Source organism: Gopherus evgoodei, chromosome 3 (assembly GCF_007399415.2).
Source record: "Gopherus evgoodei ecotype Sinaloan lineage chromosome 3, rGopEvg1_v1.p, whole genome shotgun sequence".
Classification (NCBI taxonomy): Eukaryota; Metazoa; Chordata; order Testudines; family Testudinidae; genus Gopherus; species Gopherus evgoodei.
In genome coordinates this window covers 92,486,994-92,508,009 of record NC_044324.1, presented here as the reverse complement: position 1 = coordinate 92,508,009, position 21,016 = coordinate 92,486,994, and the positions used below count along the sequence as shown (strand labels likewise).

Below are 21,016 nucleotides of genomic sequence, written 5' to 3'. Positions count from 1 at the left end.
CATGAATGTGCTACTGGCCACAAAAAGTTTGGGGATCACTGCCTTAGAAGAAATCATCAGGTCCTCCATTGTTGTGTTTCTTCCTGTCGCTCTGCAAATGCTGGAGGATAGTTCATCTTGTGTTTGCAATATTTATGACAATAGTGAGAGCTGTGCAGGCTCCATGCTTCTGTGGGAGATGGTGGGTAGCGACAAGTGCCATGTGGGTTTGTGTGATTTAAAAAAAAACATGAAAATTATAGCATATGGATGGCATTATGCAATGGAGAAAGGTGTATGATGGGCATGTGATCACTTGCTCCCAGCCACCCTTGCACAACTTGTTTCTAGCCCACAATGCACGCATTGTGAAAATTTGCCAAAAAGCAGGGTGCAGTACAGTGGCATGTGCAAGCAGCAAAGTATGCATGTGCACGAGCGATATACTAACTTTGGCAGCTTTATGTTGCCATACCCTGTGTGGACCAAAGTTTGTAGCGTAGACATGGCTTTTAAATGTTTTAGCTACATCAGTGGCTGGCCATTGATTACAGGAATAACAGCAAAATGCTAATGTGGCCAAGGCCTGTGTGTTTTAATCTGGTCCCTAGCACCAACATGGTAGGTGAGTGCCTCCCACCTATGCTTTAATAAAAAGAGAAATGACAATCTCTCTCTTTCTTCCTGCCTGTCCTAGAGGTGAAAGTTTGACTGGCTGATATGTGGCACTTACTGATGGAAAGTTATGCTGAAGAACAGAGCCACCCAGAGGATTCAGAGGGCCTAGGGTCTTCAGCAGCAGGGACCTGGCACCTCAGCAGCGGGTTCCAGGACAGAAGGACCCCTCGCCGCCGAATTGCAGCCGAAGATCTGGAGCGGAAGAAGCTCCGGGGGCCCGGGCTCTGCGAGAGTTTTCCGGAGCCCCCAGAACAAGTGAAGCTCCAGGGGCCCCCGAAAAACTCTCATGGGGGCCTGGAGCAAACTGTCCCAGCCGCCGCCCCCCCCGGGGCCCTGCTGAAGAAGCAAGAGTCACATTCGTTCTGAAATAGGCCAGAGGGCTGTGATAATTATCTCCTGGGGCAGAGCGCCAGGCCCAGCAGCAGGTGTGTGTGTGTGTTCTCAACTTGATGTCAGGCACCTTTCCCTGGAGACCCTTTTTCTCTGCGCTGGCCCCGCTCTCCAGCCCAGCAAGCCCTGCCCGGTTCTCCACCACCCAGCATAAGCGCCCGCCCAGCGCAAGCCAGAACACAGCGCGTCCCACCCTGCCAGGCCACACCCCTTAGCCGCCAGCCCCGCCCTTCCACCCCGAGTCGAACCCCCACCAGCCAATAAGGCGGCGCGCCTGGCCCAGCTCCGAACGCTGACATCTCGCCGGGCTCCACGTGACCCTGGTTCGCTTAATCGCTCCCAGGAGCCGCGGCTACTGGGTGCCATGGGCCTGGCCGCGCGCTTGGTGGTGCTGCCCGGCTTACTGCTGGCCCTGAGCGCGGGGCAGGACCTGGGGTCCGGCCGCCGCCCCCCGCCGCAGAGCGGCCCGGAGGGGTGGGCGCTCGGGGGCGGGCGCCGGCTGCTGTCCCTGGAGCTGCTGGAGGAGGCCGAGGACCTGTCGCTGGCCCTGCTGGGGATGGGGCTCCCCGGGGAGCTGCAACCCGAGTGCCGGGAGCTCCTGGTGGGCTTCGCCAGCAGCAGCGTGAGGCTCACTGGCTGCCTGGTGCGGAGCGCCCGGCCCGTGCGCCTCTGCCAGAGCTGCTACCGCCACTTCCAGAGCGTCACGGAGCAGCTGAAGAACATCACCCGGGCCGTGGGGGTGCGTGCGGGGAAGGGATCTCCCAGGAGCGGCCTTCGTGTGTGTGTGTGTGTGGGGATCCTCTCACCCACAAGTTTTGCTGGGGTACGGCTTAGCCAAGCCCTAGCTGGAGGTGGTCTCCCCCAAGATGTTGGAGAGAGGCAGGGTGGGAGCAGTCCCTTGCCTTCTTCCTTAAGCCAGCTGGGAGACTAGCTGGCTCCCTTGCCTTACCCCCAGAGCTGCTGTTTGTGTCTGGCGCTGGCTAAGGACTGCACGTGGGGGTGGGTGGATGGGGAAGCTGGGAAACATAACAGGCTTACATGGAAAACTAAGATCGTGGAAGTAATGGAGGGAGGGTAAAGAGTCCTCTTGGGTATCCCTTTGCAAATGACTCCCCAGCAGAAGAGGTGTCCAATGGATGCTCCCTCCCATTGGAGTGAGTGTTCCTGGCAGACTTATTAATGGAATCCTGTGTGGCTGAAAAGAGGAACTAGGGGTGTTGACTAAAATGGAGGCACAGACCTTTTAGTGTTATCAGACTTGTATCCTATGCAGGGAAATAGCATTGGAGCACTAACTTTGCACTGCCTGATTACTCATTGATATTGACTGTTGAGGCTAATTGAATGTCATCTGAAAGATCTAAATGTAACAAACTGCATGGTACTCAGTTTCTCTCTTTAAGAAGGATTAGAAGAGTGAGGTGACCCTGCTGAGATTTGAACCAGTGGCTGCAGTGAGTCAAAATATTTTAAACTTGATGTTTAGAACTTTAAGTCATCCCTTCCACCAGTTGTCATCAACTGATGTGGGAAGTCAGGGGAAAAAGCAGCCCAGTTTCATTCTGTGAATCTAGGTAACTTAGTTTTTGTTAGTATCAGTGATTTAAACGTTTTCCCCAAAGTTAAGTCTCCCATGGATTTGGAAGTTACTTTTAAGGAGCACTCCCGGAAGGTGGTAGGCCCCTGCTGTGTTTGCTTTTTCAGCATTTGCTAGGTCTTTTCTGCTTTTGTCCATAACCTAGAACGGTAGTTCTCAACCAGGGGTACACACCTCTCTGAGAATACGTGGAGTTCTGCTGGGGTACATGAACTCATCTAGATATTTGCCTAGTTTTATAACAGGCTACATAAGAAGCGCCAGCGAAGTCAGTACTAACTAAAATTTCATACAGACAATGACTTGTTTATACTGCTCTATATACTGTACACTGACATGTCAGTACAATATTTATATTCCAATTTGTTTTATTTTTAATTATATGGCAAAAATGAGAAAGTAAGCAATTTTTCAGTATTAGTATGCTGACACACTTGTATTTTTATATGTCGGATTTTGTAAGCAAGTAGCTTTTAAGGGAGGTGAAACTTGAGGTACGCAAGTCAAATCAGGCTCCTGAAAGGGGTACAGTAGTCTAGAAAAGTTGAGTCATTGGCCTAGTAGATGTGAGTGTGTGCATATGACATTTTCCTGTAGAAATTACCAGAAGTAGCAGTAATGGAAATTCCTGTGGTGTGAGTCCTAAAGTGGAAGATTTGATGATCCTTAATCTTTTAACAAATATTCCATTTTAACAGGGAAAAATAGAATAAATAGGGAAATGGATCTCTCCCAAACTTTTGTAGGGAGCACCACATTTTAATAGAGACTCTTGTGTTTCATGTCCCATTCCATTCCTGGCCACTTAACATGTCTGTCACCTGCAACAATTGCTTCCCATAAACAACAACTTTATGGCAGTATCTAAATCAACTTAGCAGCTGGGAAGCAGGAGCCAGAATCTTATGTCCAGTTAGCTCTCCAGAGACCAAAGCTTGGGAACCATGGGGTTGAAAGAAAACTAGTTTTGAAAGAGGGAAAAATATTAGTTTGTCAGACTTGTTTTGCAGTAACAACTTCAGTTATTCCTACACTTCTTTTCCATTCACTTCACCCTACTTTAGTACTCTGCTCACACCCAGGCTGCACTGTCACAAGAATTCCACCACTATCTCTTTCCATTGTGATCCCTGAATATATTAAATACTTAGACAGCAATAAAATCTTTGCTTACTATAGCCTTAGATAGTTTGTCATGACTTGCAGAAAGGACATCAGCTGTCTGTGATATGAGTCTGGGTGGTAGATGGATCCACTATATCCCAAGAGGCACGTTGTAGCTTTTCCAGGCCAAAATATTAACACTTGTTCATACGTAGGAAATAAAACACCGAGGAAAAGAGAAGAGGAAGTACATAGTGTTCATGTTTTTTTGTTTTAGGTGGAAAATCTGTTCTTGTATGAAGGGGTGAAAAAAACCAACTCATTAGCCAAGGGCCAGTGACTGACTAAGTTTAAACTTAAGTGTCAGATTACAAGGGATACCTCCTCATTCTGTTCTCAGCTGTGTAGAGCTTTGCCTTTTTCTTCTCAGAGTTAGTTTAAGGCTGAAGCCTTTTCCTGATACTATTTGTTATTCTAACTTGGGGGCAGTCGGTAGGGGAACTCTGGGCCAAATCTGGACCGCCAGATGGCTTTTGAACAGACCCTGAAATCCTTTTACTTATTTAGTATCAGTGGTGGTGTTTTTTAAATTATTTTCTCTGGAGTTTGTCAATGTCTTGGTCAAGAGCCAAAAAATAATTGATTATCCCTGTTCTAACTTTTCCCAAGTACCCTTTCCACACCATGTATCTGTATGGTTGTGTGTGGCTCTGAACTAATTCATGAACCAGCTACCCAGAAAAGCATGAGTGTAAACACTTGGGCAGGGACAGTCTTTGTGTCGATCTTGAACAATAATAGGACTGGCATCTCTTACTGCAGAGATCCTGAGGCTGTCCTCTCATGGCATTCTTAGCTAACTAGCTTGTGTGTGTTTGGGAGGATTTCATGGGACAGGTACAGAGAGATTCCTTGGTCATGGTTTTCGACTCAGTTTCAGGTTAGTAGTGTGTGAGAGCAATTGCCATCAGATGTCTGTTTGGCCTGCATGAAAGCTAGGTCGTGTAGGGATGTTTCATCTCTTGCTGGGCTGCAGGTGAGCTAACCTCTCTCCTACAGGTGGCTTATCCAGGTCAGGGTTGGGGCAGACAGGCTGTGATAGGGGCAGTAACTCGTGCTCTTGTGGCTGACTTTGTACCTACTAGAGCTGAGTGAAATAGTCCCACTGAACCTCAGACCCTCTTAAACAGAGCTTTTAGTTTGAGCTTTTGTGGACATAGTTTGATAACACAGCGACGGAAACTGCAGGGTCTCTAATCCTTAAACATCTCCTGTTGGGGTTGGGGAAGGTGCCCTCCTCTTTCTCCTAGGCTAGTAGAGGGTCCTAGATGGCTGCTGCTCTTCCTCCCTCCCTCTTTGGGGTCCTGCTTGGTAGTGGCTCTTACATCCCAAATTCTGAAAGGCTTCCTACCTCCAAACAGGGTAGCAGACATGTCAGTGCCCCTCTGCTAGCTGGCTATGCTGAACTAGGGCTGAGAAGTTCCATAATTCTTAACTAGAGTTGCTTGGGAACTCCAAGCTCCACAAAATATCCTCTAGGGCCAAGAGAAGCAATCAGCCTCTCTGGGTATGTCTACACAGCATTTTGGAGCCTGTGGGACCAAGCCTTCCAGTCCAGGTTGACAGACTTTGGCTAGAGTGGCTTGCGCTGGTGCCCGGAACATAGCTGTGTTGACAGCACTTTGAAGTTGTGAGACTGACTTTGAAGTCTAGGGATGGGGGGCTTCAGAGCCCAAGCCGTGACTTCAAAGCGCTGTCTCCACAGTTATTTTCAGAGCACTAGTGCAAGCCCAGGTCTGTTGACACAGGCTCCAGAATGCTGTGTGTAAGGAGGCTAGTGTGAAGGGTGGTTGCCACTCAGAACAAAAGAACGTGTTTCACTCTTTAAACATGGATCTTCCATTGTCAGTGCGTTTTTAGTACTTCAATCAACTTGTATCTCTCTGTGTATCAAAGTGTTAATCTTATATTGAAAGAAGTCTTGGCTGGGGTTGGATGAGTGATAAATTACTGATCTTCTACCCCAATGTCAGTATAACTAATTACAAATCTTATTTTCATCGGCAAATGTTTTGTAGTCTTACTGACCCTCACCAGAGCTTGTACTCCATTTGCCAGACCAGTCTTTGTGCTTAATCTGGTTTTGGTCAAAAGCAGCTCAGGGGTGAGATCTATTCTTTTGTGGTTTGAAAATCAGCCTGGGGGTGCCTGCCTGATTATGTCAGTCTGTGGTTGGTGGGGGGAGCCAAGAAGTGATGTTCTCAGTCTCTATTTTGAGTCTTCTCTCAAATGGAATGAAAACAGATGTGCACGCTTTAAAATGCTATTTGGAGGCTTGATGCTCCTCTGTGTTTGCAGTTAGTTAGCAATCTCTGTACTAGAAGGCTCAGATGCATGCTAGGAGGGATTGACTCATAGCGGAAGGCAGGTTGGGGTGACACAGAGCCAAGGGAGAGCAACTTTATGCTACACGTGAGACTCCAGAGGAGTCATGCTGGCAGGTGCACTAGATCAGCCAAGCAGGAGTTATAGGCTTCTTGTACCAATTGGACTTGTGGAGCTCTGAATGCTGGTTTATGTCAGCTTTCCTCAATATTAACCCAGGATGGAATCTAACTCTGTAGTTGTATTATGGGAGCACCCAGAGGGCCCCACTGTGGGATCAGGGTCCATTATGCTAGTCATTGTATACATGCATAATGAAAAGCGTCCCTGCTCTAGAAAGCTGTTGGTGTGCATGGTGCTATCTTGACTGACACTCAGGTACGTTCTTAGAGGGTTTAATATGAGAACTACAGAAGTCCCCAACATGGTTATACATCTCACAATATTTAATGGTGTGTGTTTGTGGTTTTTTTTTTGTTTTTTTTTTATAGTCCATTGTTTGGAAGGACTCCAGCTTTGCCCTGTCGGACTAGTTCTTGGCCTTTCTAGTCTCTGAAATTCTCAGAATTCTGACAAGGGATGTAAAACTGGCTACACTACTCCCGATGGGTGAAACTAACATGCTTAAAATGGCAGACTTGGACTCTGTCACCAGTTATCTGAAATAGTTTCAGAGTTGTTTCCATATGAATTTATAATGCTGTGGGGTTTTTTCTTCCAGAATTCTTCTGAGAGCAACTGTGCAAAAAGCCTCTTGATGTCCGATAGGGTACAGCTAGTTGTGATCCTTTCACAGTTCTTTAACAGTACTTGGGAGAAGGCCAACTGTGCAAGTATGTGATTTGTTCTGTCCTTTTCATGCTACCGTTATGATTCAGATGATAGATTTAGCCTTGCCTTTAAAATTTCTCAATTGATCAGAACTGAACAGCATTGATAAGATTAAGTTATTTAAACTGACAGAAACAAAGAGCTCTTTACTGATACATCCTGGATAATTTATTGTATAGGGGACACTGTTCAAAGCTGACGGGTTAAAAAAATCAATGTTGTTTTTTTCTCTTGCTTTTCTAAACACACTAGAATCACCATACAAATATTCACGTTGTGCTAAAAACATTTACCCCTCCAAAATCAGAGCTTCTTTACTTACCACCCGTTTTTACTTTGAACAAACCATGCTGGAGATCTGCTACAGCTCTACTGTATTTGTAGATCTCTTATTTTTCCCATGCCCTCGTTTTTCTACTTAAGTAGAAAATATAACTTGAACTGTTTATTAAAAAGCGAGGTTCAGATTCTGATACCCTTACTCATGTTAAATAGCATTGTACTCACCCCACATCACACTGAGTGGCTACTAGTGATCAGACTTTGGCTCTGAAATTCTGTGGGCTGGTTCTGCCTCTTATTCTGGCTCTAACATATTGCATGTGGCTCCTTTATGGCCCTTAAATGCCACCACAGGAAACAGGAAAAATTCCCCTGGCAAAAGAGCTGTACCCCTACCAGGGGAGCGTAGTTGCTGGAACTAAGGGTGTGGGGGGTGCTGGGCCCTGGCCTGAAATGGTTTCCATCATATACAGGGTTTACAGTTTGGTTCAGTGACTCTGAGCACCCCCACTGTACAAATTGTTCCAGCACCCCTGCATGGGAGTGTGCCAGGGGTTGGAGGGGTGGCAATGTAGAGCTGAGTGCTTCCAAGGATTTTGGGCTGCTACAGAGTCCATAAATAGCTCCAGGGAGATTGGTGGCAACCAATAACTTATGTTGGGAACTACTAGCCTCTGGAGCTAGCCAGAACCCAAAGTGTGTGAAGGAGAGGTAAACAACCTCCAACTGTCCCCTCATTCTCAGGCTCTGCCTTCTGTGTTGCATCTTTCAGGAGGGGAGCACAGACTCTATCCCCTAATGCTTAAGATGTTCCCTCACTTCCATCCTTTAGGGAAGGTCATGTTTGAAGTCAGCCAACTTTCATAGTGCCCCTTTTAATGGAATTCTACATAAAACTAGCAGTCCTCGTTTCCAAGGGTCTAATGGGTCAGTAGAAAAAGTGGAATAGATGGAAGGAAAGAAATACCTGCAGGGACTGGAGCAGTGTCTGACAAGGAGTGTTTTAGGAGCGCTCTGCAAGGCCGGTAAAATTGGCTTCCACTTCCTGAAAAAATTGGTGTATGTTTTGTGACTGCTTAGTGCATTTTTCAAAAGTATTTCCATTTTTTCATAAGCATAAAGATTCCTTCTATTTCCTAGCTGAAACAGCGGACAGCTACATATCTTACACTTATATTTTCAAACAGTGCACACTAAAAGCAGCATCTTGTGTTATCTGAAAGGATTTGAGCTCTCTCTGGGCTTTCTTCAAAATGGTCTTGATAACGGTCTTCATCTTTCAGTTAATTATGGCCAATTAATACTGAAATATATCCTAAATGAAGAGAGAAGCATGAGTGAGTTAGGACAGCAAATCTGAGACATCTGCATAACAGCAACCAAATAGGAAAGGCAAAGCTGACTGGATTGTTTTTATAATTGAGAGCTCTTGCTGTAAAACTTTAGGGCCACCAAGGGACGTGTTGGCTCTAGACATAGGTTAGAAATCAGGATATCTTGATTCATGTTTTTTTTTCTTTTTGGCAGATTGTTTGAAGAACAACAGTGAAGGGCTATCAAATAGTACAATAGAGTTCCTGAACTTATTCAATACAACACTGATGTGCTTCGAACATAACTTCCAGGTATCTTTGCTGTGTATCTGAGGGTGGCACTGAGCTGCCTTCTTGTATAGTAAAATCTCTTATTTTCACAGAACAAACTGCCAAGGATACATATTGAGCAACTGCAATTGGCAAATTCTTAAGCAGTTTAGGCAGTTAGAACAATTATCTATAAAATGCAGATGTTCGCAATTGAGAGCACAAAATGCATTTTAATTGATGCTCACCTTGACTTTGTCTTATATGCAATTACAGTGCCATTTCATATTGGGATTTCTGGATTCACAATAGCTGATGATTATAAAGTAAGAGTCACGTAGTCTCTGGATACAGTAAGTCACTTTTCCTAGTTCCTTCTGGAGCTGTCACTACGTGACTTAGCCATGTGGCTCCTTGAATCATTATTTGGTGTATTGTAGATTAGTCCAAAAGGGCCAGCTACCTGAAAATGCTTGTTAAGACTCATATCCATTACAATTAAAACTTTTGCAATTAAATACTCCTCTTTGTAAAATAAATGTGGCAGTTATCTCCCAAGAAAAAGTGCATCCAAAAGAATTATGCGTCAAAGTTTTGTAAATTAGCTAATTTAATCCTAAAACTAAATCAGATTATGCAAAAATATTAGATGTTTCATTAAGCAGCTAATCAATAAAAACTGTCAAACGATAACATTCAAATTAAAGATCTTGGTGCAGAATAAACATATGGATCTAGAAGAGGATCTGTGGTTACAATATGCTTTGCAGACCCCCTTTCTGGTGAGCTAGCTTTCCCTGCTTTTATGCTTACCAGGCAGCTTTTGCCCCCCACTGTGGTGGTGTCTGTGGCATTTTTTAACCTGTGTATTGCCATGATCATATCCACAGAGTTCTGGAAATAAGACTTGTGCTTCTTTAGTTGGCTAGTTGGTTGTACGTGAGCATAACAGTTGCCTGTGTTATTTCTGAGTGTCTTAGACTTTTGTATAAATCCAAGCAGGTTGTAAAGATTCACTTTGGCTCTGTCCTCACCCCTTTTCAGACAGGTGGACGTATGTGCTGTTTTTGTGGGGAAGCTGTACCAAAGATGTATTTCGCATTTTCAGTCTGGAGGAGGTGTAATCTGTGCTCATGCTTAACTGTTGTGGAAGGAACAGCTGCTCAGAAAGACCTGTCTCCCATTATTCTCACTGTTGCTGGTTCCTGAGATGTGCAGCCTTTATAGTAGGTCTTGGCCAGGGGAAAGAGCTTGGGCCCGGTCAACGGAGCACTTTAAAGGCAAGACCTGGAGCACAGACCCAATCTAGTAATTATTAGGTAGCCAGTGGGGTGTTTGCAGCATTGATGTGCTCTCATTGACCTGTGCTGGTCAGCAGATAACCTAGGAATGAAACTCCAGGCTATGGAGATCATAATTTCAAGGATTACTGGTGGTCAAGTCTGTATCTGTTAGGATGGAGCATCATCTCCTGGCTAGCTGACAGTTTTCCTAAGAACTGTTGCTGTTTGAGTATTGAATAGTGCTGAGACATTGAGGAGGACCATAACTAGAAGGCTCCCGTACAATCTTCACCATGGAGTCATCTTAGGGAGTTGGCTAAATCATGGAAATGTTGCCTTATTCCCTCCAACCTCACCATTATCTTGCCTGGGTTTAGCTTCAGAGAGTTGCCTTTCATCCAGGTGTTGATGACCTGATTTGCCAATAGTACAGCTACAGAAAGGGGCTTTCATGGTAGATGAAAAGGAGACTAACAGCTGGGTGTAATTTGCATCCTGCTGATATTTAAGGTGAAGGTGTCTTATAGTCTCTCCCAGAAGCTTCTTGTAAATAATTGAATAGGATGTGGGAGAAAATGAAGCTGTGTGGAATTGGTCCCAGTGCTTCCTCACAGCCATCTCTGCACAGCTCTAGGTCTCTGTGGTGAGCCCTCCACACGGTCAAGGGCTGAAGTGATCTAGAAAAATGTGTGGAGATTGCCCATTTTCTGTGGCTAAGAGGAGATAATCTACTATTGTGACCATGACCATTGCTGAGCCATAGGTGTAAAACCCAGCTGGGAAGGCTCTACGATGCTGACAAAGGTTGAGTGTAGTTGGTGATGATCCTTCACTAGCTTCCCAACTGCCTCATTCGGAAATGGGAAACTGGAGGTAGCCTGTGAAGTTGATCATACAAGAGTTTGCTTTTTGAGTGCTGGATGAAATGTGGTGTTTTAAAGTTGATAGTATCCAGGTCACTTCTGTAAACTCTGGCTATTATGGGTTCTGTCATTGTGTCTCAGTGACTAGGCTTAAAAAATACAGAAGAATCTGGAGATCTTATAATTATCTTCCCCCACAACCCACTCAGGTCATCGGAACTTTTAGGGAGGTGAAGCTTACTACATTAAAACTACGTGACTTTCCTGTGTTTTTCATCTGAGATCCACAAAGAATGAAATTCACAGTTAAGCAAACTTCCAATGCATCTTCTAGCAGGAGGAGAGATGATCTTGTATTCTGTCAGCATAAGCTGAGATCTACAGTTACATTGTATTTGGGTGCCCAACTCCCTTAGCCTCTTTTGAAAATCCCACCAATAATGTTTTTAAGGGACTGTGTGTTAAAATATGATCTGGATTCTTGCTATTATTTACAATCTATGTAGTAAATGGGGGACAGGAACAGTAGCTATTGAAGCTCAAAATAATTAGGCCAAATTTAAAATACTTATTCACTCCTCCTTGCTAACTGTGGCATATTTTTATAGACCAATGAAAAATGGCCAGTTGTGGGGGAGAAGCACCCCTGTGTTTCCAAGGCAAACTTGGTATTAACAATCCTTGTTTTGTCTTTATTCTAGACAGTCAGTAGTTTAACAATGCATCTTTTTTGGGAAAAATAAGGTCAACTTTCAATTCACTGAGAGCTTTTTTTATTTCTATAAAATGGGCCTAAATCCCAAAATTTCAGTCTAACATTTTAGGATGTGAATATTGTCGATTTTGGTTCAAGTTCAGCTCTAGTTTTTAAAGTTAATTTTATATTGCTTAAAAATCTAAGTACATGCTTATAATTTTAGGGGCAAGCAATCAATCTTGGACCAAGCAACCACACAGAAGTATGCAGAAACTGCAGTAGAACTTACAGCAATCTGAATGCCTTGTATAACAAAATGCAAAAAATGACTGAACAGGGATCAGAACACAGAACACCCTTGTGTATTGATGTGGAAGATGCAGTAAGTATACATATTTGCTTCTGGATCTTATTGCCGAGCTAACACCCAATGGGTAGATTGCTCTTCATATCTATCTTCAGTGGTCCTTTAGCTGTTTTCTCTTGGCACCGCCCTTGTCCTTTAAGCGGTGGAAGCTGCTTTCATGAGCCGTTTCTTTGGTGTCCTAGTGTCACCCTGCACCCACTGCTTTGTGCTGTGACTTTTAACATTTCTCAAGTTAAGGAGGGTCAGGCTGGGTTCCAGTCAGTATGTGAAGAGAAAACAGTTAAGGAACATTTAAATGTTTCAGAAAACAGTGTTGGTGACCCAGTAGGTTGCACTTTTTTCTCTGAATTGGTACTGAACCAGGACCCCTGGGGTACTCCATGATGCTGCTGTTCATTTGGATGAGATGTAAAATAGAGTTCCTGACCACTGGGGATCATTAAAGACCTTGTGCCACTCCTGAAGAGGAAGGGGGCTAACCTTGATGCCCTGACATATTTCAGCTTGGGCAGTTGGGACTTTATTCTTGTTTAGAGATTTTCATGAAGGGACGATACCACTCCCTATCTCAAATTGGGGTTTTGGAGCTGGGAATTCCCTTTAATTTTTGGCTTCTATCTAACACTCCTCAGCTAAGGTCTAGTTAATGCTTCCAGTTAGTTGCTTCCGAACTACAGCAGTTGCTTATTGGGCCAGTGAATATTAGGAAAGTTTTTAATGTATTTAGCTGTCTCTTAATGGGATTTTTAGCAACTGGAAAGAAAGAAAGTTAGTAGCATGTGATCGGCCAGCTTTCTATGAACCACCAGTGAGTGCTGTAAGAATCACAGCGTGGGAATCACTGCTCTAATAAATATATTGGGTGGAATCCTGTCTCCTTGGAAGTCAATGGGAGGTTTGCCATTGATTTCAGTAGGGCTAGGATTTTACCTGTGGTGTCTGATTTCTTTATTTTTTATTTTATTTTTTTTTTGAGGGGAGATATTTTAAATGGCTCTTATTCAAGTAGATATGGTTTAAAGGTAGTTAGGGGGGTTTGCAATACTGAACTTTGCAATGTTCAGTAAAAGAGTAATACAAGCCAAGGAATGTGTTGCTCACCATGGTCGTTTTCCTTTTAGATGAACATTACACGAAGGCTTTGGAGTAGAACTTTCAACTGTTCCGTCCCGTGCAGTGATACGGTCCCAGTGATTGCAGTTTCTTCATTCATTCTCTTTTTACCAGTCATTTTTTACCTTAGTAGCTTCCTTCACTCAAAGCAGAAGAAACGTATACTTATTCTGCGTAAGTAATGTTGTCAGAACTTTACTTACAGAATGGGGGAGCACAAGGAATCATCTTGGTCACTCTACTTGATCAACATACTTGGTATGGGACCAGGCAATTCTGCCACTGTGCCTGCAACAGTGAGTGGGAGCTGGCGTTGGCTATTTGTCCTCTTGGGGTCTGCTTTTATCACTTCAAGAGCTGTAGAGGGTGGGGAAAGTAGGTCCTTAGCCATGTGTTTCTGTTGAAAATGAAAACTGTGATGTTAACAGAACACTGTTCAATAGTACGTGCTCAGTTAAACTGAGCGAGTGGGAAACTGATGTTGGGAGTCTTTATTCTGATTTTTCTTTTCCTTCTAGCCAAGCGTATCCAATCAAATGCCAGTCTTGTGAACATCCAAGAAAAATACAGCTGAGCTGCAAAACAAAACCAGAAAACTGCAACTGGGTATATATTGGGTACAATTGTGGTGGAAAGGGACAGCACAAAAGAGGAGTTAATTATGGTTTAGTGTTGCTCTGTATCATTATACAAGTTAAAAAAAAATGCTGTCTGACTCCTAAATGGGTATATTAACAAACATGACAAGGCAGGGCTATGAGAGACAGTGAGGATTTCTGATTAGAAAAATTTAGTTCTTTCCAGACTAGTGCTGAAGCTGGTTATTTTCTGATTCTTTTACTGCAGGTTTTTGTACCTTTCATCAACAGAGTATGAACTTTTCCTGTATGTTTTTTCCTTTATTTAATTTTCTATATTGACTCCATAAAAATCTAGTATGACAGTTGTTGTGTTCATTTTCAGGCATATTAGTACAGTCTGAGACCTGATAACCTTTCTGATGTGGTTCTTATGAACTAGCACAACTTACTATAATTTGTTTTGGTTTAATTCAGTAACAGAATTAGAACATTTCAAAGTAAAAATGCCATCTTACCACATTTGGGTAGACTTGTACTACAGATTTAAAAAATTAGCCTCCTTATGTAGCATCTCTTGATAGACACAGCTATGCTGCTTAGTTCATTTTAATGGTCTTTATTAAAAAAAAAAAAAAAGTGAGATGCAAGGAAAGTGGTAGATTTCTGGCAACAAATACAGCAGGTCTGCCAGTGCTAGACATTAATAGTAGCCAAATACTGTTGTTGTCGATGATTATTTCAGAAAATGTTCCATATTAGCACACATTTGGGCACTTGCACACTTAAACCACTAAGTCATTGCTTTTCAAATGGTTAGAGGCTTATTTTTAGGTATGATGCATAGCTGTATGTATAGTCAGATGTGTCTTTGTGTTTGTCCCTTATTTCACTCATTTAATCTCCTTTTTATTTATATATATATATATATATATATATAGATAGAGAGAGAGAGAGAGAATATTTTAAAATGGTAACCTGAGGTAAAAGTCGCTGGAGATGCTGAATTGTGCTTGGTGTAGAACTTCCTCTGGTTTAAGATATAAATGGGTTTATGTGAAAAAGATATTTTAGTAGTGAGTAGGGCACTGATGTTCTATAACTCTAGAACTGGCATAAAGTGAATATGCTATGCCCGGATCTCTGACTTTCTGTATCTAAATTTGCAATCAATACTTTCTAGAAATTTACTGAGAATGAGGTCCATTTTTAGTAGATTAAAATAAACTCAAACTCTGTAGGAAGTTGTAGAGCTGAAGCAAAAGGTCACATCATTGTTACTAAAGTTAATGGGGACTGTAGAAAGGACACCATTCTAAAGATGCGTTAATACAGGATATCCAGGCTGGTAAATCCTATGCCTACATTTTTCTGAATTTTTTTACTATAGTAAAATGAAGAAAATTCAGTGTGGTTGTAATGAGGTTTGGAGGCTTCACTCTAATATTCAGTCCATCTCATTTTACAACTTTAAGACTAAAGGGACACATCAACTGGGAAATTACTTTTTTTTTGAAAATGTTATGCCTATGATTATTATACAACTGAAAAGGTAGCAGTTTGTTTCTTTCTTTTACTTTGTGTCTTTTGACAGCACTTTTGTGTTTAGTTAGTTTCACTGTTTTGTCTCCACAGCCAATTAGTAACTTTTTTCCCTTGCCCAAACAAACATCAGCAGGGGAGCAAAATAATCTTAAAGCACTTTAAAATAACAATAATTATTATGTAAAGAATTAAGGCATACTGTCATTTAAAAAGAAAACCAAGTTAATAGTGTCTCAGTATTAAGTAACATGATGTTTTAGCATTTGGCTGATATCCATACAACTGCTTCCTGGTATTTTGTGAGTAGGAAGTATTATCTCCCTCTGTTAATCACATGAATCGCCTTGAATGGTTGATTTGTGTTGAAAGCCTAAATAAGGTTGGATTTCTTATCTGAGGAAATATATTTTTGACACTTTGGTCTGCTATAGATAAGGTGTCAATATTAGAAGAATATATTTGTTGCTTATCACATGGTTATCTTAGGACAGAGGGGAAGATTGACGTTGTTTTAAATGACTATATCTATTGTGCTCAAATTTCAGCTTACTGGGCCTTATTCAACTGCTGTCCTAATAGCATTCCTTTGATTAGAGGCATCATATGATTGAAGGCTGTTCAAAGCAATCTTTCATTCATGCTGATAAAACTAGTTTGTATGTGCAGTGTTACAGAATAGCTTTCATACCGTAAGCAGTGGGCTTTTTGAGCACAATTCATATTAAGTAGGTCTGAAAGTCATTACTCTTGGATATGGTGGTTAAGCACTTTATTTAAAAAAAAAATAGCAGCTTTTGTTTTGTTTTTTTCCTGGCTGCTAAGCCAAATGAAAGTACTCGTGATTGTTTTTAAAGAAGCCGCAAAGTTTACGCTCTAGAAATAATTTATATCCTACATCTTCTCAAATGTCACTTTTTTTCCTTTTTGTTTCCTTGTAATGCTAATTTTCTTTACATATTTTTAAGTGTACAGTATCTTTCATATAAAATGCATTGGGTTGTGTTAATATTCTGATGTTTCTATAAATGCTTATAGCCTCCTGTCCCTAAAGGAAGTGTGGTAGTGCATAAAACATGTAGGGGGAAAAAAGCTAACTTTATTTGGCTGGTAACTTTTAACCATTTGCCATTTTTATGACTGTATATAAGATACAATTAAAAAAAAATCTTTCTTTGAAGTACCAGTTGTTTGTAGTTTTGGTGCAAACAAATGTTTTTATCCTTGGGTAGCATTATCTATGATTGGATTAGAAAACGTGTATACACTGAAAATGAACAAATATTGTGTTGAATAAACCTGTTGTGTATAGAATTGACTGCGCTTGATTGTCCCATTTTCAGTGCTGAGATGCTTCGCCAATGCTGTTTTTAATGAGTGGCGGGGAAAGGATGGGGCAGGACAGCCCAAGAAATAAAATTTCTCAGTTTACTACACTTTCCTATTATGGACTTGTGTTTTGAAGCACATGGTTACTATAGAAACCTAATGCAGGTAAATAGATAATAAATGCAATTTCACAGTGTCGACATTCATTGTTAGTGCTTTGTTCTAGACCTGCATCCAGTTATTCTACTTTGTTATATAACTTATGACTGTGGTTAGCTCTACTCCGACCAAGAGGGTGGGCTTCCTTAGAGTCTGGGTGAAGTCTATAGAATGGCTCTGTTGGCTGCAAAGGGCTTTGAGTCAGGCCCTTGTTTCATGAGGAAAAAGGGGATACTGGGAAAAGTTGATCTATTTGCTATTGGAGGGCTTCTGGGATGACTGATATACATGTGGAAACTTCTTAGTTTTTAAGCTTTAATTGAAGGGGCAGGGTGTGGAAACCTTACCAGAGTCATGTCCCTTCCCCTCTTTGCCCTTTGCGCCCTCTCCACACCCCTCCTCCCCAGTATTCTACTTAAATGCAAACACAAATAGTCCTCTTCTCCTTTTTATATTATAACTTTTTTTTTTTTTTTTTTTTTTTTTTTTTTTTACATCTTCCTTTGTGGGTCCTCTCAAGTTAATTACTACAGGTTTACAAATATAGGGTCTTGCTGCTGGTGGAGACAAGGAGTGGGAGTGAACATGAACAGTGATTTGTTTAATTTTGTCAGGATTTCTTTTGGCACGATAGGCCGGTAATGCAGCAGTTAAGCTACTCCTGTTTAACAAGGTTTATAATTGGCATTTCTATTTCAGATCAAGAGCCCTGAAACCTCCAGCACAACAGGGATTTCAAAGCAACCATTTCATGTTGAGGCTCTGAGTTTTTTTTAAAAAACAAAATATATACAGCAACTCCTCATTTAACGTCCTCCTACTTAACGTTTCAAAATTACGTCGCTGCCCTGTTAGGGAACATACTCATTTAAAGTTGTACAATGCTCCATTGTAAAGTCACTCAAAACAACACTACAAGGGAGCATTGCACAAGTTCCTCTTTGCTGCCACTGCCTCCTCCCTCCCAGCACTTCCCCTGCTGCCAAACAGCTGTTTGGCGGTGCTTAGGACTTTCTGGGAGGGAGGGAGCGGGGAAGCTGCTGTCCTCCTCCCCTCCCCTGGCAGGCAGGGCTACCTGGAATGCAGGGGCTTTAGGGGTTGCAAGGCCCTGGCCTGCAGCTCTAAAGCCCCTTTCAGAATGTGGCCCTGCGAGCATGGGCCAGAGGACTCAGGAGGAGCAGGGGCAGCTGTGCAGCCAGCAGCTAGAGAGAAGTGGCGCTTTCCCTTTCAAAGCATCGCTTTGCTCTGACTGGCTTTCAAGGGGAAAGCACCGCTGGCTATGCAGCTGCCCCTGCTTCTCCATGGGCCAGAGGACTCAGGAGGAGCAAGGGCAGTCGCACAGCCAGCGGCTGGAGAGAAGCGGCACTTTCCCCAATAATATACTTGAACTGGAGCATACTTTCAAGGGGACTGTTGTACCTCTGTGTGGTTTCAGAAGCAATTTGAAGTCATTGCCCATAATCTTATAATCATGTTACAGGTGTGTATATATAAATGGGAGTTTATCATCTTAGATTTTTTGATCCTGCCACTTTTAAATCACTGTGTTCCCCTTGCCCCCAAGTGATCTCAACCACCTGGTAATGGGCACCTGACTGCCCACGTATCTTGGCCTGGGGTACTCTGTCAAAGGATCATCTTAATCTGCTTCTGCCTCTTTCCACCAATCAGTTTTTTGGTTTTTGCACTGAGCACTGATCTCTCTGGCTGTCCCAGTAAGGTCTCAAATTCCAAAATCTTTAAACTTTGTTTAGGAAACTGAGTACATCTAAAGTAAATGGCATACAATCATACCATGTCTATACTAAGGTCTGGATAACTATTGCTAGATAGGGTAAAATCTTGCTGTTATTATGAATTTAAGCAGGAATAAAAGGTGTATATTCTCAGAGCTCGTGTTTGTTTGTTTTCCCCCCCCCACCATCATTATTTATATTGGGCTAATAATAGAGGCCTTGGCTAAGTCAGGGCCCTGTTGTGCTAGGGCACATTTATAATGGATAGTCCCTACCCAAAGAGCTTAACAGTCAATGCCTGATTCTGCGAAAGCTTAAGCACTTGCTAACTTGACTCATGTGAGTAGTCCCATTAAGGATGAGCTGCAGCAGGTGTGTGAAAACAAATAGGGGTAAGGTTAACACTCATAAGCAGGTGTGCATACAGTTGTGCAGAACTTGTATATACAGCAAGTGAAGTTTTCAACTTCAGTATTTTATGTATTTAGAGGGGGAACAGAAATGGTCTATGAACTGTTTAAGGTCTCAAATCCTTAACAGAATATATACTTAAAAATGACCAGGGAAAACAGTTTCTTCCCAGCTATCTACCAGGGTCTAAATTCAGAATTCTGCCTTGCTGCTTAGACTTTGTGGTAGTGTTGGCACCAATGACAGTGTAAGGGATTCAGGTTGTGGAGGCATCGGTGATAGCCTGAGACATGCACAAGTCTGGGTGCCCGAATTCTGGTCCTAACAAGTTACAAGCTTTACATTTAACTTTTCAATATAATTGCTTCCAATGTTCAGTCTAGACATATATTCTGTTATTGGTTAGGGATTCGTTAGCTTAAGTTACTTGACAGACAGTATTCTCAATATCTTGACCGATATTCCTCATAGTTCGTGTTGCGCAAGTACAGAGTCAACCAATTTGTGATGACTGAGTCTTTTTCCGCTTTTGAACTGGCATTTTCTTAGGCAGTGTCAAACCTGTTTGTGCTTTTACTAATCTGTATATTAGGCTTCATGCCCAGAATACAAAATTCCTTGGGAAAGGGGATCTGTATGATCAGCAAAGTCATACTTCTAATTGGAGTCTGTGGATAACTTCCTTCCCATCTTTTTATGGTGAATTTCCCTTGGTCATTTTGAATATTTCCAGCAACTGTAACCAGGTAGCTCAAAGTATAAAACAATTTTGTGTAATATATTTTACAGTGCATCATATCTTCTCACGCTGCCCTTTGCAAATGTTCAAATATTATGTGAGTTGCACCATTGAATTTTCCCAGCATTCTGTAGTGAAGCCTGTAACTACTTTCTTTGGCAGCAACAGCCAAAATAACATATTACTGCAGCACCCAATCAGGATAGGGATTCAGACTAAACTTTCAGGCTATAGACTAATATAAGGCAAGGTGCTACAAGAGGATGAAACAGACAGGAGGGCATGATAGCGGTATGAAGAGGAGAATGGTGACAAGAGTATGTCGATATAGACTGCATAAAGGCATAACTTGATGATCAGAATCAAATATCTTTACTAATAACCTGTGCTCTGAAAAGGTAAACTAAAATAGACATCAGCAGTCTTTACAGGCCATCTGACCAACAGATAGCTTCAGTATAGTTTCTGGTGTGATCTCTGTACAGGCCTCAGTGCCAGCTTCTTCTGTGATCTAATCCTAGCTGACTTCCTTTGTGGGGGGCTTGGAGAGTCACTTACCTATCACCTGAGTAATGAGATGCATGTGAGTTACAAACATCTCATGAATTGTATGCTTAGATGTAAATCTTTTGCTTGCATACATTTTTTGTTACTAGTGCAAAATATGCCAAGGCTTTTCCCTATCACTGCCATGCTTCACCTTACAAGGCCTATTAATTACACATCTCGCCTCCCCTCACCCATGTAGTGATGTAGAAAGAGGAGAGGGAAAACATGGTGAACATCACTTACTAGATCCAAGTCCTCCATCTCCTCTCTGTTTTGTCTCTTTAGTCTCAAAGATCATGGGGAGGGATGAGGTCCCTGTTCCTGTATTTGTAAAGTACACAGCACACTTCAGATGCTATATACTTTCCTGGGGAGGAAGTTAAGACAGAATTGTGGTATTTCTAGTATGTGTGGTGGGTTTCCCCCGGGATGCCACTTGAAACTAGAGTACCACTGAGTCTGCCTGACTCACTAGCCTAGGCTCCCTTTAATTGTTCTGCTGTGACAGGCTGTAGACCTGCTCCTGGTCTCACGCTTCCACCAGCATACATACAGGTATGGACACGCCCAGCTGTTGTAACATGCAAACAGGCTTTCTCACTAGCCCCTACATGGGAAGGCTTCACTGTAGTATTTGTGCAGTTCCTTAACTGCACACCCCCCTCTAGAGTGCAAACCCAAAATTACACCATCTTGCGCTGCACAGCTTTTTGCCCCCCAGTTAATTCCACAGCCTTGTTTGGGTTAAGACCAAACAAAACACATTTATTAACTACAAAAGGTAGATTTTAAGTGATTTGTATGGGATAGCAAACAGATCA

The 21,016-nt window shown here is 42.4% G+C and overlaps 1 protein-coding gene across 1 annotated transcript; it reads left to right on the top strand.

The window, feature by feature from the left end:
- The first annotated feature begins 1,411 nt into the window (after window positions 1–1,411).
- On the top strand, window positions 1,412–16,708 carry OSTM1 (osteoclastogenesis associated transmembrane protein 1). The gene is made up of 6 exons (XM_030556064.1): window positions 1,412–1,786; window positions 6,855–6,966; window positions 8,774–8,871; window positions 11,896–12,054; window positions 13,161–13,326; window positions 13,671–16,708. The coding sequence occupies exons 1-6, from the start codon at window positions 1,412–1,414 to the stop codon at window positions 13,724–13,726; spliced, it is 966 nt and encodes a 321-aa protein (XP_030411924.1). The 3' UTR covers window positions 13,727–16,708.
- Window positions 16,709–21,016: the final 4,308 nt, after the last annotated feature.

Coding starts and splice junctions, on each gene's coding strand:
- OSTM1 (XM_030556064.1), top strand. CDS start 1,412: ATGGGCCTGGCCGCGCGCTTGGTGGTGCTGCCCGGCTTACTGCTGGCC. Junction 1,787..6,854: donor ACATCACCCGGGCCGTGGGG/GTGCGTGCGGGG, acceptor TTTTTCTTCCAG/AATTCTTCTGAGAGCAACTG. Junction 6,967..8,773: donor GGAGAAGGCCAACTGTGCAA/GTATGTGATTTG, acceptor TCTTTTTGGCAG/ATTGTTTGAAGAACAACAGT.